Source organism: Mangifera indica, chromosome 12 (genome assembly GCF_011075055.1).
Source record: "Mangifera indica cultivar Alphonso chromosome 12, CATAS_Mindica_2.1, whole genome shotgun sequence".
Lineage (NCBI taxonomy): Eukaryota > Viridiplantae > Streptophyta > Magnoliopsida > Sapindales > Anacardiaceae > Mangifera > Mangifera indica.
The window spans coordinates 7,364,403-7,382,667 of record NC_058148.1 but is presented as its reverse complement, the minus strand read 5'-3'; the positions used below and the strand labels follow the sequence as shown (position 1 = coordinate 7,382,667).

General features: G+C 30.8%; 1 protein-coding gene and 1 long non-coding RNA gene across 2 annotated transcripts; both read right to left on the bottom strand.

Annotated features, from left to right (window-relative positions):
* Positions 1-1,431: 1,431 nt before the first annotated feature.
* LOC123192194 (hydroxyproline O-arabinosyltransferase RDN2-like) lies at positions 1,432-5,755 on the bottom strand. The gene is made up of 9 exons (XM_044604662.1): positions 5,659-5,755; positions 4,303-4,907; positions 3,444-3,511; positions 3,158-3,359; positions 2,885-2,982; positions 2,713-2,782; positions 2,542-2,613; positions 2,208-2,321; positions 1,432-1,653 (listed from the first exon to the last, which is right to left on the bottom strand). The coding sequence occupies exons 2-9, from the start codon at positions 4,720-4,722 to the stop codon at positions 1,591-1,593; spliced, it is 1,107 nt and encodes a 368-aa protein (XP_044460597.1). The 5' UTR covers positions 4,723-4,907; positions 5,659-5,755; the 3' UTR covers positions 1,432-1,590.
* A 7,618-nt stretch (positions 5,756-13,373) lies between these two features.
* Positions 13,374-15,131, bottom strand: LOC123230366. The gene is made up of 3 exons (XR_006505084.1): positions 14,866-15,131; positions 14,460-14,590; positions 13,374-13,592 (listed from the first exon to the last, which is right to left on the bottom strand). It is a non-coding gene; the product is annotated as an uncharacterized LOC123230366 (long non-coding RNA).
* Between the last annotated feature and the right edge of the window lie 3,134 nt (positions 15,132-18,265).

Sequence of the window (18,265 nt, the reverse complement as noted above, 5' to 3'; positions counted from 1 at the left end):
AAGGTAGCAGAAGCAGAAATCTGCTTCTACCAAATGGTAGAAACAACGACTTCTGCCTGGCAGAAGCCAGAACGGCCCAGCCATTGACATCTCTAGTTATTAAAAAAGGGAAAATTACATAAAATGAAGTTAGTTGTCTACTTGTTGAGTTTCACGTTTGCAAGTAATAGATGAGTGATGGTTGTAGGATGTAGTTCTGATAAGGAGTGGACGAGGGAATGTTTGTGTTATTTGATATTTTTATTATTATGGTTTCCGCATAATGCACACAAGATACTTTCATTTGTATTTGATTGTTTTATGAACATTTTGCTTAGCATATTTCTATTATGTGAAGTTTGAGATTGAGTTTTATTTTGATATTTGAAATTCTTTTGAAGCAGAATTCATTATGACAATGTCTAGTTGACAAATAAACAGTAAACATTGCGTTAAAAAAGAATTGAATTAAATTAAATCATAATAAAAATACGAAGATTGAAAAAAGAGTAGTTTATTTTTTAATGATAACCGATTGGATTTGTCCGTATTGATTGGACAAGGATATCCAAACATATTGATCAGATTCATAATTATAAATAAGTTAAGTTTTTATAAATATGATAAAGGGTCGGGTTAAAATTTTTTTTTTAAAGTTTCAATATTCTATTAATTTTATTAACTCTTATAGAAAAAAAAAAAAAGAACTTACTGAAGATGCTTGAGTGATCATGTATGGATCACCACTTTCCATGGTCGCCGACCTCCCTTATTGCATTTAAGATGGAACTCACAACAAGACTTTCGTCTGTAAAAGAAAGCACAACGCTCTGCCTCATCATATTCTACAACAGAAGCCAATTTTAGAAGCTCTCTCATCTGCCCACTCATCAGGCAGCATCTAAGGGAATAAATGAAGATGAACACTGAGAAGATGCAGAGCACAATGGAGGCAACACTAGCGGAGCTGTGGCGAGTCCAAACTCAGATGCTGGAACAACCATCAAACCTGGAGCACACTTACCTTCCCCAAAACCACGCGCCAAATTCAGTATGCAACACCAAAACTCTTGAACATTCTTTGATTGAACAGTGTGAACAAGCTTTTATTCAAGAAAGTCCCAGCCGATGACTATGGCAGGTCTCTCAAATCTCGAAGAGACATCCTTGGTGCAGCTGCCATCGGTCATCTTTGCTGAAGCATCATCTTGGTACCTCGGCGGTTTTCACTAATTAACAATTTAAATTTTACTTCGTTACTGAAACAGTTCTACATAATGCAGAATACTGCTAGGTTTAATGTTGAGACTGTCAAAAACTTTATGCACTCATCAACGATGTAAATTTCGTTATAATTCTGATCTGAATAGTAATTTAAAGAAAAATATAGCTGTCTATTGAAGACAATATTTGAAGACTCAGAATACCGGACATCTTATTATAAAACAAAAATGGAAAAAAAAAAGCTTGCCTTCTAGTATATTATTAATTGCTATATAAAATAAAGTAATCTGAGGTATGTTTACATCAATCTGTCTCGCGTGGCTACACTGATCAAAAAAATTTCTTCTCTTGAAGTTGCATGAGCATCACCTTCAACACAGGCAACTTCTACTCAGTTCCCCAATTGGGAATGTTGGCTGTGGCTTCATTCACCATCTTTACAAGAGTCACCTGCAGAAATCACCCAAAAAACTCAAATTAAATCACATTGATATTTGACTTATTCACGCATAAAGTCGGTCTTCACGGGAATAAAATACGTGAGTACTAGATAGTTTAACTGGTTGGAGATATCAACAGTGTCATACAGTTCCGAGATGCTGAGTTTAAATCCCACTCACCCAGAACAAAAGGGTATTAAAGAATGAAAATAAACTATTGAAACAACAAATTTGGAAAAAAGAAATGGAATTTTTTTCCCCACCAGAACAGATATTTTAAGAGAACACAGCAATACTTTGGGAATAGATTTTAAAATCAAAGAGTTCAGAAAAGTTGCAGGTTCACTGTCAGAAATCAGGAAAACAAATTGAAGGGAAAGCTGCAGTTATTAAAAAAGTAATAGATGAATTCAAAATTTGTTACTCATGGAAACTTGGCGAGTGCTGAAGGAAAAGCAATGTCCTAATTTTGCACCATTTGGGTCAAGAAAAAAGTGTCACGCAGTCAGTATTTTTAAAATCTTCCACATTAGTGTTGAAATAATTATAGTCACACATACATACCACACTTTCAGGGACCCCTGGCGGTGGCAAGGGAAGATTTCTTGGTGGAGGTCCACGTAAATATGACCTCTTATCAAATCGCCACTCTCCCATTTTACCATATGTTAGCTCACCCTGGATATTGAGCAACTTTTAATAAGTAACTATGCAACTAAAACAGATAACCGGAGCAAGCATATGCTCCTAAAAAGCAAACAAAAACCATATCATTTTCTCAAGTAAACTTTATTTGAGTAACAAAACCTCATAAAATAACAAGACCTCATAAGCACAAACAGAAATGAAAAACTAATTTTCCCAAAGTCAAAAGAAAAGTGGGAGAATGCAACTTCACCTTCATGTTATAATCACATCCGTAAGTGTAATGAATAATGAACTTTTTCCCAGTTTCTAAATCCCATGGAGGCTGAGAATATAAAATATAAAATTATTAAGAACAGATCCAATTTAACATACTGAAAAATAACTATGAACATAATTTTAAAGAGCGTTACAAGTTCCAAACCTGAAGCATAAAGTCCTTACGAAGTATATGCTGCACACCATGCAAAGCTGATGCTACAGCATAAGCATACCTTAGCTCAACCAGTAAAAATAGAGTCAAAAACTCATAAATACGAATAACTTGTAAGTATGGAGTAGACAGAAAGTAGCAGTCACTTATTTCATGTGCTTACATTTCTAGCACCCATCCAAAAGCTTTATCAGTCTCCGGGTCGTCCTTCATTTTCAAAGAAACATTCATCCATGTAGGAGCAATCTTTTCCAACAAATTCTGAATATAATATCATATTCAATATCTAGAACTCATAAACCAATAAAGCATAAACAACAACAATGATGACGGCTACAACATCTAAGATGATGGCTACAACAATATCGATGATGAATGTAAAGCCTTGATAGGAATGTGACCAATCTATAATTTTAGTTAACCAAACAAAAGTCACCTTTCTAATAATAACAGGAGAATTGCCAATCGGATCAACATTTGTGACAGGGCCATACTCCACTGGGTAAAATTTTCTTAGTATCTTTTCATTCTCTGAAGGCTTGATGTAGAAGAATGGGAAAGCAGCTGGCAATCCTCCATGTGACAGATTAGGGAGGGGATTTACAAATATGTGATCAGGCTCTGCCATTAATATGTATCTACAACAACAGCAAAAAGAGCATCACTAATTATGAAAGTATAGTACAACCTGATATGTGGTCATCAGAGATAAAAAAACTCACTCTTCATCAACGGTGGTCTTCTCCAGCCATTGCACAAAGGCCCATGGTCTATTTAAGACTATGTATCCCTGAATATAGATTGGGAAGCATGTTAAAGAAAGTACAAACAAATGAATTCTTGAACAAGTATATTAAGTGAGACTACCTCCATATACTCAATAAAATACATAATGAACCAAGGAAAGGAACCAATACATAATTTCGAGATATTATGGCTGTACTGATACAGGAACACAACTAATGTATGTTTTATATTTTAGTCCAAATGGATGTCCACTAAATAACATACTAATTATTGCAGTTATCTTAATCTACAACAGGACAACAATAAATTGTTAAACTTATCCGTGAGGGTTGAGATCTAACACAATTTCCCAAAAGTTTAGATGTTAAGTAGAACCACAATTAATCATTCAAAGCCAGTGCAAAGCCCCAGATTCAGCAGCAGGAGAACATGTTCATGATGTTACCCATATAGCACCTAATGGAGGATGGTTGCTGCTCCCTGCAATTGCCTAAGTTTCACAGGCAATGACCTCGTAATTTGTTTAGGGCATCAGTTCAGTTATTACTTATACATTGTCTGGGTAGGTATAAGAGTAGAATGCCATTATTATAAGATGAGAGCACGAACCAGCTTTTCTCTTCCTATCCCAAGAACTGTATCCCACCCATGTGTGTGGTTATTGAAATCATTCTATTTTTTGAAAATTCAAAATTCTTCATGTTCCTTTCTAAACTATGTCTGAGAACTTAGGTGACTCATTTTAATAAAATTGCAGGCAACTGAACATCATTGAATGTTAATGTAGAAACACAACCAGAACTAGCCAAAAATAACAAAACTCAAAATACTCACCCGGTCAAGACCTGCTGGAAGAGGATCAACCACAACAGTAGGAATCTCATCCATTAGGTTGTCAGTATTTCCAGAGTGCAAAATCCGAGTAAATCCACCCATCTCTGACCCAGGCTGGTCCCTCATCTTCTTATACCAGTAGTACATAATTCGAGATTGCCATTTGCTGTAGGGTGCATCTGTAGCTGTTAATGCAATATGGAAGGGTAACTTCAAATTCTTCAGTCTCTTCACCTTTTCAGGCATCTCAACCACGGGATCAAAAAAAACCCCACCATTTGAATCCCCAGTCATCAAATTTCTAATAGATCTATTGTGCATAGTCATTGTCAGCAAATTATAAATCACAAAGGTAAACCCAAAAATCAAAAGAACCACCAGTAGTGGCGATGCGCGTCCCATGTTCTTTCTACTAATCATATACAAAAACAAATTCACGAACTAATACTCTCCCAAGTTATGACAAACAATATCCCCCAAAAAAAATTCCACGGCTATAAATCCTAATAAACTCTCCGAGTCCACAGGTTCAAAATGGCAGCACAACCAGCTCTTCAAAACACAAATTCGATATGATCCAACTTCAAGTCAACTCATTGAAGAACCTGCATAGAATCAACTTGATGTGGTTTTAGTTCTAGGTATAAAAAGATCATAATAAGCAATAAGAAGTGAAATAGCAGTAGTTTCTTTTAATGTACATAGCCCATATTTCTTTAAAATATGAGTATAATACGCAAAAAAATGCAAGTACGGAAAAAAACAGTCCAAAATGGAAACAATTCAAAATATTTCAGAACAAAGAGTAAGAAAACTAAATTAGACCATATAGTTGTCATCAATCACGATAAAATATTCAGAAAATATTAAAAATTCCCTAAGTCACCAATCCAAAAGATAATGCTTTACCCCAAACCAAAAGCCAATTATACAAATACAAGCTACAATTATTTTTTAAATAAATCATTAAAAGCAATCTGACGTAAAACAAAAGGGCTAATAAATCAGTAATTCACAATAAACAAATCTTAATAAAGCGAATAATTCAGATCAAACGAATGAAACAAACTAATAACTGGTTCAAATTTTACACAAATAAAAAAAATTCAAACCCACAAAGAAAACCATTGAATCCCCAAAAGAACCATTGAATCCCCAAAAGAATTCAATAAAACGAAAATGGGGACGTAAAAAAACGAAAAATCAAAGGGAACCGGGGTGGAAAATGAAGAAAATGATTGTAAGAGCGGTGTGAGTAAACAGAATTAAAGAAGAAAAGCACAGAAATTTAAAAAAAAAAAAAAGAACGAGTGGAATGAAGAAGGAAAATTAGAGGTAAACAGTGAGAGAACTTACGTGAGCTACATTAACAGAACGTTTTGAAGGAGATAGGAGAAATGAGTGATATGTTTCGCTTGATTTGGAACTTTGGAACGTGAAATGAGAGCAGAGTTTCAGCCTTTTTGTCTCGTTAGTGCAAAGTCAAATTTTATTTAGGGAAATTAAATTGATTGCCCTGGATTATAGGGACCTAAAATAGTACCCCAAATTTAAGGCTTTAAGCAAAGAATTGTCCCATTTTAAGGCGCATAAACAAAACTGTCTTACTTTTTTTTTTTTTAACCAATACCAAAATATCTTTTACCATTTTTATATAAATTCTCATTTTCATATTTTTTTTGTACCATTTAAATTTCCAGTTTCACTTAATATTTAACATTATGATTTATTCAAAAAGAAAAAATTTATATTTCTGAGTTTAAGTCGAAAAAATTGATTCATTGTAACAAAGTATTTATACAAATGTTAACCAAAAACTTAATTTATTTATTAAATCAAATTCACATATTTTACTTACATAAAATGAATATTAAGTAAATATAGGAGATATTTTAATATTCGATAATAAATAAGAAAGTTAAATGAAATAATGTAAAAATATAGGGGGTATGTTTATTAGACAATAGATGAGGGTGTTAAAAAATATTAAAAAAATATGAGGGTATTTTAAAATTAAAAAAATAAGGGTATTAAACAGATATGACAAAATTTAGGGGGCATTTTTGATATTATGTGAATATGAAGTTCCTATATTTTATATACTTACGTATAATTGTGCTACAAAATTAATGTTAAAGAAAATATATAATCATTTTGATATTTGACATTAAAGGAGGTATTTTCATACTATTTTTATTGGATTGATTATTGAAATATGAATTAAATAAAATATGTCAAAATTTAGAAGGCATTTCGATACGAATTTTATAGGGCGTTAATGTGGATTTTTTTGCTAATTTTTTTTTTTACCAATATTGATCATTGTAGGATTAATTATTGAAATAGCAAGTTATGATGTTGTTCATTACGAAGGAGAATAAATTTAAAGTGATCAAAACGTAATGAAATATAGAAGAGGTCATAAAAGAGTGGTTAAAATTTGATGTAGAACAATACTTGAGAGATTTATTTAGTTATTGAGTGAAAAGTGTAATATCGATCTGATTAGAAACAATATTTAATTATGCATAAAACCAAAAAGTATCAAGTTAGGTTGTCTTGTAAAAATCAAAAATGATGAAAATGTTCAAGGTTTTATTGAAATATCTAAATGCTACGAGGAATGTATTTTAGTTTTTGTTATATATACCCCCATTAAAGCAGAAGCAAAACGAGAAGAAGAAAGAAGTGGCAACAATGATGATGAATTTAAAGAGGAATCCAATGGGGAAGACCTTATATATTTTTGTAATGATGCATTGTGTACTATTAAAGAATGAGTTCGTAGAAATAAAAAAAGAGTTCTAGATTGGAGTGACTTTGATAGGAATAAGATAGTTAATGTTCCTCTTGATGAGCCAGACTTTAAGGAGACATCACCTGTTAACTATGATATAAGTAGACTCCAGCTTGCAGATCTTTTTCAGGGTGGTGGGAATTATGTTGGACCATTTTTTTATAATGTCCCAATAGATTCATTAAAGTGGTTACTCGAATTTCCTCCATACCCTTCAACATCAACAACAACATCAAGTGGTGTAGAATCAATGCGAAAAGGGAATGTTGTAAAAATTTGTGACCATTTTAATAATAAAAAACACTTGTAAATGCAGTGACTCGATTTGCATTAGAAAAAAGATTCTAGCATAATTGGCCAAGTCAAACACAAGGAGATGGAAGATTAAGTGTGTTGATTAGCAATGCAAATGATATACGTCAGGAAGAAGATTAAAACCCATTGACTTATTTCGAATCCATTTATGAGTCTCACGCACACATGTTTAAAAGATCAGATAAAGCCACATTATAGACAAGTTGGGGCTCGAGGTTTTGGCCAATTAATGAAGTCAAAATTCATGTTAGTTGATCATATTTATCTACCAAGGAGATCATTATTGACATAGTCGACAAGTATCAAATTGATATATCATATTCACAGATTTGATAGACAAAAAATTGGGCATTACAATCATTGAGGGGTTTACTAAAAAAGTTATTTATGTTTTTACTAGATTATTGTTACAATTTAGAGTATGTTAATATGGGTATCGTGATGCATATACAAACAGACGAGGAGTATCACTTTTAGTACTTGTTATAACATTAGGTTATTGTACTTGTGGATTTCGATGACATAAAAAAAATCTAACCTGAAAATAAAAAATTACATCTCGAGAAATCTTATAGTGAGAAAAATAAAAAAACCTAAATGAGAAAAATTGAAAAAATAGACCTTAAATTCTAAAACTACATTTGACAAACCCTAAAAGAGAGAAAAAATTAATATGCCCCTTTAATAATTTTCCTCCCTCCCACAGGTCCTACTATTAAAAAAACTAACAATATCTCCCTTAGAATGTGTTCCCCCAAGTTGCACTGTTTAAAAAAATCAAAATTTTCGCCCTCCTCGAGGTTCCCCTAAGATGATTATTATTTAAGAAATCGCAATTCTCCTTCCCCTCCTGAGGTGCTAATCCAACTTAGAGGATATTTATCCATCTCAGGATTCCTCGAGGTGAAGCACTAGCATAAAAAATTCATATTTTCTGACCAAAATCTCATTTTTCAACTTTAATTTCAATAAAAATGAATTTACACCTATTATAACATAAAAGTCTTCAACTAATTCATCCAAAATAAGCAAAAATCAACCCATAAAATCAATGATTCAAAACTGAAAACCCTAAACTAATAATATCCAAAATCTTCATCTAATCAGTAAAATCTAAACATCAAAATGATTTAAAGACAATGGACAATGTACTCACCTTTTTTGCTATTTTTGTCGTCAAAAAACTGCAAAAATAGCATCGAAAAGCCAAAATAGAAGCCTCAAGAATTCTCTAAATCAACAGTAAATTCGGAGAAAAATAGGTGGGGATTTGATTTGGTTTTGTTATATATGAGGTATTTTAGTCATTTCATGTTAATGGGGTGTTTTTGCTTTATCGGAAGGAAATTAGGCAATTTTGTTTAGAACCCTAATGTTTAGGGTAATGAATTTAATTTTCCTTTATTTTTATTTTCTTTTATTAAATTTTTAATATATATTTTTAAGCCTGAGATATGACATAATGACCAAAAAATTATTCCCACCCAAGGTTTGGTCTAATCCAAAACTCTTACTACTAAGTTTCAAAAATTCAAATACGCACCTTTTTGTTAAAAATCTTTGTTTAATCAGTGATAAAATTCTCATTTAAAAAAATATATAAAAAAATAAAATTTTATCTCACTTCCCCCCTTAGTTTAGAAACTAATAATTTTTCCCGTCCAAAGTTTTGAAAACTCACCTTTTCCCCCCTAAGGTTTATATTTTCCTTCTTTTCTCTCTAGTGCCCTTTTCAGCCCACAATTGGTGTTCTTTCTCTGTCGTAGACAATGAAGGCTGAAGACAAAAAGCAGATGGACAACAAAGGGTGAACAATTGAGGACAGAATGATGAAGGGGGTTGTCAACGAAGATGAAATGACAAAGGATCCTAAAATTAAAGGTTGGTTGTCGATAAAGACGAAGCGTTTCCTGAGAGCTCAAAACCTTAAACGACTGATTTCACTTGAAACAACGACAAAGTTTCTTAACCAATTATGTTTGATTTTGACCAAAACAACTAAGGAGTTTGACAAACAAGATTCTATGGATTCAACCAATTTTGTCCGACTGTCTGTTGTCAAGACTGACAGAGAGTTTTGAAGAAAGAAGGTCGCAGTAAAGTAACGACTAGAGAGGAAAAGGTAGCTGGAAAATGTACTATGTTTTGAGTTAAATTTAATAGGTGGAAAAAGTGAGTTTTCAAAGTTTAGGATAGAGGAAAATTATTAGTTTTTAAAATTAAGAAGAGAAATGAAAAAAAAAATAATTTCTTTATATATTATTTTAAATGATGATTTTACCTTTAATCATATCAAATAATTTTAACATGATAATAGATATTTATATTTTTAAATTTTAACTGGTAAAAATTTGAAGTTAGACCAAACCTTGGGTGGGAATAAGTTTGTTGGGCTTACTAAATTCCTCTCAGGTTTTGAAAATTATAAAGAGTAGTCTGATATAACTACTGAATTCCTCCCAAGTTTTGAAAATTATAAATATTCTTTTATAGTTAATTAAGGTTTAATTTATTTATCATAAGAGAACTTTTTTAAATTTCAGATCATTTTTTTAATCACAATAGACTTTCCCAAGACCCCAATAATTAATGCCACTAGTCAACATTTCTTTTCTTTTTAATGTTTGGTTTACTTTTAAAACTTTTTATAGAATAAATTCTCATAATTAAATTTGTTTGGATTTGTTATTAATTTATAAAAGTTACTAGTATCATTTAACATTTTAGTATGAATTTAAATTTAACTAATAAGACTACAATTTTTAATTATTCAAGAGAAAAAGGGAGAGAAAAAAAGAGAAAAAACGATGAAATATAATAATAAAAAATCTGATGTTTAGAATTAAATAAGAATCATCAAGTTAGGTGAAGAGACTATTTCAATTACTCTTTTTAGAATCCTTATCCAAATTTGAATCATTCTTATGATATCTCCTATGAAATTTCTATTCACACTTTACATGAATACTTTCTCAAACTTATTAATATCATAAGAATGGACGAAAGTTCTCAATCAATGGATTGAACCATATTAAAAATTATTTTATGTTCAATCTTCACTTTAAATAAATTATTTCTCACTGTAGTAGATATCAATATTAATTATCTTATACTTACCACAACTAACCTAATTTATCTTATGCTTGTCACCAAATTGTATATATCAATTGGTGACAAAAAATTTAATCAACAATTTAGTACTAAAAGAAGTCTTTTGCTAAACATGTTATCGTATTGTCAATCACTAACATATCATTTTCCCAACATCTTCTAGAAGGCAAAAAAATCCCTTGACGTGCCTACCTTAGATTGTCTATCCTTTCCAAAAGTTTTCGTGGAAAGATAATAAAGTACCTTAGATGTTCATGTTCTCAAACATATACTAATATAACTTACAAATGACTCACACTTTGAAGAGGCCAAAACTCAATGTATGGATGTCTCTTAAGTTTTGGAGTTTAACATGTCAAGAGCAAACAACATATGCTAAAAAAATGTCTAACTACGACATGCTTCTAATCATTTGGAGTAAGGAGGTCCTTTGAACTTGAGCAATGCATTCTATTTCTTCATGCATAATTTCCCATACATGAGTCTACTCATATTATAAATTTGCTCGAGAATGTATTGTTCAATCCATGAGTTGACAACTCACAATTTTAATTCTTGACATGCCATCTTCAACACACAACCAAAAAAGTTAAGCATGTCATCCAAATGAAAATATTAGGTGCACTAATCCCTCTAATAACTAGTTGCATCAATGAACATATGTTTCTTAAGCGACTATTATTTCCATCAATGCAAGTGGGCATATAATGTTTTGGACTTCTTGTCTTCCATCAAAGGCTTTCTAGCAAAGACAATGGCAGAATACCTCTAACAATGGGTTTCAAAGTCTTATTTGTTGTGTGACATGCACTAGACTTGTAGTTATTATCAACAAAAATATTAGGTAAAGAGTATGATGTCTCTCTCCCTCTTTAGAGATACTATATGCTCAATGTTCTATGCATTGACTCACTAATCGACTAGCTAGGCAACAAGCTTACTAACCCTAATCTTTGATGTTTGAAATTTAATTTAATCTAACAAGGTTATGCTGACATATGTGGTTCAAACTATAATTGACTCCAAGGATGATTTATCCTATGCATGTTGAGTAAGACTCATACAAAATAAGGGTGGTGTAAACTTGCAATGTCTAAAGATAACTTATGCTAGAAACATTTCTATCATCACGTGTAAAATTTCTTAAAGCAATATAACTCACACTAACCAATGGAGTGTTGATTTAAGTTATCAACTTGGTGTGTCAACCTTTACTCATTCCACTTATCACCATCAGGTAGACTAGGAACTCATGTTAAGGTGATGAAAAATCAAAGGAAATGAGCAAAAACTTAATTTCTTCTATGACATGCAATAGTAATCAACTTTCACTAGTCGCTCCAACACACCTTAAACGAATAACTTTAAAAGCATATTTCCTAAGGCGAATTCATTATAAGCCTTGTCACCACCTTGGTGATTCTAGGCTCCAATAAACCTTATTACTAACCTAGGGATCGCATACTTCCATTAAACCTTATTATTGCCTTAGCAATCGTAGGCATAATATCAAACAAAAAGAATATTATTTCTCTAAAAGTCACCAAGTGTACATACAATGCATTGTGATGATGTGTTGAATCATGATTGAGCAGCAACATAACTTCCCTAAGTTTGTTATCCAATTTCAAGATTTTCTCAAACACTCGAATCTTACATTTCAAAACATGCATTCTCTCTTATTCTTATCCGCTAATCACTATGAGGTATATGTTAAAATTCTTCAGTATGGATGGCAACAACAAATAGAGTGCAACAAAAGTACTCAAAAGGCCAAACGACTATTTCCCACCCAAGGTATGTTGTAATGACAAGTTTTCACCTTTTAACTATGAAAACACCAAACACCCACCCATGACTAGTTAAATTTAACAAAACCCTAACGGTGGTAAGGGTAAAATCGTTATTTTATTTATAATTTAAAAATAAACTAAAATAGAATTAACTTTTGCCCCCTTAAACTTTAAAAACTACAATTTTTCCCTAGCCTAAGTTTTAAAAAATCGCAGTTTCACCCTAGAGTTTCGTTTTGAAATCTCCGACGATATCTCCGGCTCCATTGTCGACGGCTTCTCCCTCCTGAAGCATTCTCTCCTTTCGACGATCTCTTTTCTCCCATTTGGATACCCAATCGGCGTCGGAGAAGTCATGGAAGATGAAGAACTTCATCGGGGAAGACGAAGTTCTTCATCTTCCCAGACGAAGACGAGATGACTCGTTGTCCTCTGGAAGACGAGTCGTCTTCATCTGGGAAGACGATTTCTCTTCCCAGATGACGTCTCTCTATGTCGGATGGGTTGGGGTAGAGTTGAGGGGGGTCGTCGGTGGAAGAGAAACCGTCGGGAGGGGAGATGGCTGGCGATGGTGTCGGAGAAAGTGAAAGGGTTCGGAAACTAAACCCTAGGGGGGGAAATACAATTTTTTCAAACTTAGCTTAAGGAAAAAATGTCAGTTTTTAAACTTTTAGGGGGGAAAATTTTTCAGGGGTTAGGGTTTCGTTAAATTTAACCGGTCATGGGTGAGTATTTGGTGTTTCCATAGTTAAAGGGTGGAAACTTGTCATTACAGCATACCTTGGGTGGGAAATAGTCGTTTGGCCTACTCAAAACTATAAGGTTGTTAATTGTATCACTTTACAATTATATGCTACAATATACATACATAATCAAAAGAGAATGAAAAAAGGTTTCAAGTGTCTACACTTAGCCTTATATCGTTCTTTACAAACAAAGATAAAAAGACAAATCTTTTCATTAAAATCTAAGACATGCGACTTAACAAGTCTTAACTTGAGACTTAAACATACCAAATATTTCTTTAATTTTCAATCCTCTTTAAGGCCTTCCTAATAACTTGAAAGTCTATGACATAAGATGCTCTTATACACCTACGCGAAGCACTTACTCTTATCCATATAGTGATAAGGTAACATATATTCCTCATTGATTGTCATGGAAAACCGATAAGTTGTTTATCTACTATGTCATCTCTCTTCAAAAAAGAATCAGACTCTGAACTTTCCTCTTCCACCATGGACAAATGAACATTGTGTAATGTGAGTGTTTATCTGCATAGGGAAACATACTAAGTAAGTTCATAAGCAACAAAGAAATCTTGGAGTTAAGCAACTCACCGTTTTGAAAACCAATGTAGATAACTCTAAATGATAGACAAAAACAAACCCACAACAATCTCAAACTACAAAATACTCAATAATGCTTCGTATGTGAGAAATTGAAGCAAGTTATTCTCTTTCTATATTCAAATCAAGGCAGAATGAGAACCAATTATGATTGTCTAAGTTAACTATAGGACACATATTTGTCATCTCGTGATGTAAACCAAACACGTTCAATCAGATTTTGTGGCAAAGTAGAATAATATGACTAGTGTGTGACATGAAACGTACAAAATATTAATTATGTCAGCTAAAGAGTCATTATCATAAGATATCACAAATCTGCACACAACATCCATTAATCAGGCAATAAGCTAGAGAGGTTTCTGAAGTCTTGTTTGCACTTCGAAACTAGGAGGCAATTCTTATATAGTATACCCCTATACATAGAATAAATTTCTCAATAAATGATTAACTATAATAGTAGTATCCCACACTTTGACTTGTGGATAGAGCTCTCTCGTTCAAAAGACTCAATCTAATACTTGACATTCTTTACATGTCATTTTTTACTATGAAAGACATTAACTTCCCACATTATCAACCTTCAGTCCTACTCATCTCCAACATATAATAGATTAAGAGGTTATTTTTTGAATTTGAATTGTAAATATAACTAATAAGATTATAAACTCTTCCCTTTATATTATAAATATAAAGGATTATTCAAAGGAAAAAATGGTTAGGAGAATAGAGAGGGAAAAAAAAAAAACAAAGAGATACAAGATAAGATACTTGGTGGCAAATATGTCCTACCACAAAGTCTGATTGTCTGCGGATAACTTTCGGTTCTACACGTGAATATGACCTTTTAGTTTTGACACACAAAAGCACTACAGGCCACATCCTCCAATCCAGGCAAAGTTTCAAGGCATAAATGGAATCCTCTGTTCAAATCAAGTGATGTAAATGATACTAATTTCAAAAGTTAATAATAATAAGAAAGCAGCCAAAAGATTTGTTTTCAAATTTAAATTCTTATCCGTTGGTTTTTAAAATTAATAAAATCTGTTAAATTTAAAGATAAAAATGTTATTTAATCAATAATATTAAAATAAATAAAATTTTATTTTATTTTTTTATCTTAATTTAAAAAATTATTAATTTTTTTAATTGATGTTTGAAAAACTAATTTTCTCCACTCAAGGTTTTGAAAACTTACCTATTCTTTGTCAGGTGACCTTTCACAATTGTCGCAGCTCCTTCGGTCAGCATTTCTGTCGTCCGACCACCATCCTTCCATCCTCCACCATTGTCTTCATTTTCCCTGCTCCATTTGCGTGCGGTAAAGTCTGGTTTTCTGGCTCTCTTTGTTTGGTTTTTTGCTTTGTTTGGTTGTGGATTAAAGTTTGCTTGAATTGATTTGTGGGTTTGGAGTTGTTTGTTGATATACGGGAGTTCGGTTTTGGACGTTGTGGAGATTGGTGCTGGCTTTGAATGGACACCTGGTGTGTTACAATGCTATACAATTTTTAGACTTTCTTTTTTGTTATAAAATTGCATTGTAGCCCACCACATCTACTCTACTCCAATATAACCCACATTTGGTTTCATAAATTACAACTCAAGATCATGTCAATCTTTCATAATAACATGGATTTGAAGTAAATAAATTATTCTTGAATCTAAAATTAACTATAAAACAATATGAATTAACAAAATAATAGTGTCAGATTGATCACTTATACCACTTCAATGTTAATTTTACCAAAGTTTTGAATGCTAAAAATGAGGGTAAAATGGATATTTCATTTTTTTGACCATATTTATATAATCCATAGATTATTAACAAATATCATTTAAGTTCAATAAAATTAGGTATTTTAATTAATTTCTCTTATTAAAATAGGAAAAAATTTTGATATTTTTATCTACTTCAAATTTTTATAGCCCATCATAAGGTGTTGGTAATATTTGTTCATGGTCTTTGTCTTATTGTAATAACTTCATTTTAAACGTTAAACATGTGAATTAAAAATACAAAATTTTCATTCTTTTGATAATTAATAATTTTGAAATGGTTAACAGGAAAATGAAAGAGAATCGTTTAAAAAAAAAAATAGGTGTGATAAATATGCTATTTGTTTAAAGATTTATTTTTAAATTTTAATCATCTTATATACCAAAATTTAAATAAACAAGTACATTGTGATTGATTAAAAAAATGTTTTACCAGTTAACAATATTTTTACGAGGTGTTTGGTTGAGAGTTAATAAAAGTTACTTTGATAACTTATCTTTTAAAAACTTAAATTATTTTATTTGGTTTATAAGTAATAAGAATAATAAAATATTCAAATAATCATCTATTACCATTGGTAATGTAACAGATAATATAAGAAATTATCAAATTACCACTTCTATTTTAGGAATTAAAATATTACCAAGATAATTTTAATTTTATTATAACTATATCTTTATTTATTATTATTTTGAGAAAAATAATCTTATTTTTAATTAATATAATAAAAAATATAAATGATATTTTAGAATAATTATACCCAATGATATTTAAGTAAATTAATATACCAATATTATTTTATTATTTCTTATCAAACATAATAATTATTTATACCTATCTATTTTTATCAAATTTTATTAAATATAATAATAATAATTTATATCAAGTAATTATATATATATATATATGCTTATAGTTACTACTACTAATGATGAGTTGGTTACATCTATCATTACACCATGAATAAATGCATATAATTGGGGTTATTATTCAGGACCCTCCTACTGGTGGAGAAGAACACCATCCCTTTTAAGATGACAAACACAATAATCTCAACAGGAAGTTTCATTGGATAAATCTATTAGGGAAAGGAGAAGAGCAATTCTGGACAATCATATTATTTAACTCTAGGAATATGAGTTTAATATGAGACTAAAAGATGACCCAATATTTTCTAATCAAGTCAAATAAAGTATTAATACACTTATAATTAAAGGTGATAAATTCAGTTGCTTGCTAGCAAACATGGAAAACCACTATGAAGATCACTTTCTATCTTTTCCTCTCACATAAAGAATTCATTATCCAAATTTCCGTCTTTCATCAGATTTAGAATAAGGTCTCAACTCCACTCTATATAAAGGTAAATTTTAAAGAGAACGTGTGAAGGAATATTAAAAAAGAAGTGAAAGAGGAAGACTTTATGTGAGGTTTGAAGTTTAGGTCCTTTTCTTTTCCTTTTTATAGCTAAAGAAAATGAGTAAAGGGGAATTCATCCTATCTGTTCAAATTTATCAAACAAGCATGTATTGACTATCCCATAATATAAATAGTGAATGACCAATCATATTCCATAAAAGTGAAACAATACGATGGATAATGGATACACCATTCAAAGTATACAAAGTTATAATAACGTCAATTTACATATTTTAAAGAGATGCAGTGAGATCTTCACGTGACAGAGCATTTTTAAAGTTTTTGAAGTCTTATTCTCACTCCAAGAATTGGGAGCAATTATTGTGTAGTGATTCGTAGCTTGTAATAATCCTACTTGAGGTACAAATGCTTCAAAAAAAACATTAGCGACTAAATAACTCCAATTTAATATCTGATAAAAAGAAAGAAATCTCTAAATCAATATAACAACTACTCGTCTCTTAAAAGAAGAATCAATCCAAAATTTTTGACAAGACATTCTCCTAATCCTTATCCCAAAAAAAAAATTGTATTAAAAACCTTCCTAGCCAGGATACCCAAATGGTTGCAATTTTTATTCAATCAAATTTGAATTACAATTATATTTATGACCATTCTTATTCAACCAATTTGAATGTATCTTTTTCCTCCAAAGAAATCTTATATATATAAGTAAAGAGACAAAAGAAAAGGAAGGGAAAAAGATGAAGCCCATAAGCTAAACAATAAAGTATCACAAAACTATTATTCTCTTGTAATATATCGATATCAATAATAATATTGTAGATGTAAATATTCTAATCATTAAATTGAATTACGTTAAAAATCATGTGTCTTATTTATTTTTCTTCTTTTTTCCATTTATCTTTCAATATATCATTACAAATTAATCCAAGACTCTTCATAATCGATATCGTAATTTATCTTATGCAAAACAATAAAATTTATAAATATGTGACAAAAACCATATCAACATTGATTAAGGCAAATAAAAATAATTGATGAATTAAGTGAAAAAAGATCATAACATATTTCCAAAATCATATTTTGGATTACATTACACCAAATTATTGACATGAATGCTTATATGAGTAGAAAAACAAAAATTAAAATAATGTTATTATTGACCATTAAAGATAAAGGTAATTTTATTCATTATTATATAAAATTGATAGAATATATTATATACAATTATATTATGAAATTAAATTACATAAAATAACATTATAAATACAAAATTTTCTTACAAAAATATGTAAAAATAATAAATGTATCTGGTTTGGGTAAGTTTTTATCACCAAATTAAAGATTATCAGTTTACCACCAAAATATGTTACCTAAAAGAATATTAAGTATAAATTATTATTATATTTGATAATTATGAATAATTATAAATAACTAT

Excerpts from the sequence above, each read along its gene's own strand:
- LOC123192194 (XM_044604662.1), bottom strand. The coding sequence starts at position 4,722 with ATGATTAGTAGAAAGAACATGGGACGCGCATCGCCACTACTGGTGGTT. Across the intron at positions 3,360-3,443 it reads AAGACCACCGTTGATGAAGA|ATACATATTAATGGCAGAGC; the intron begins GTGAGTTTTTTT and ends CTGTTGTTGTAG. Across the intron at positions 2,783-2,884 it reads TTTGGATGGGTGCTAGAAAT|GTATGCTTATGCTGTAGCAT; the intron begins GTAAGCACATGA and ends GGTTGAGCTAAG.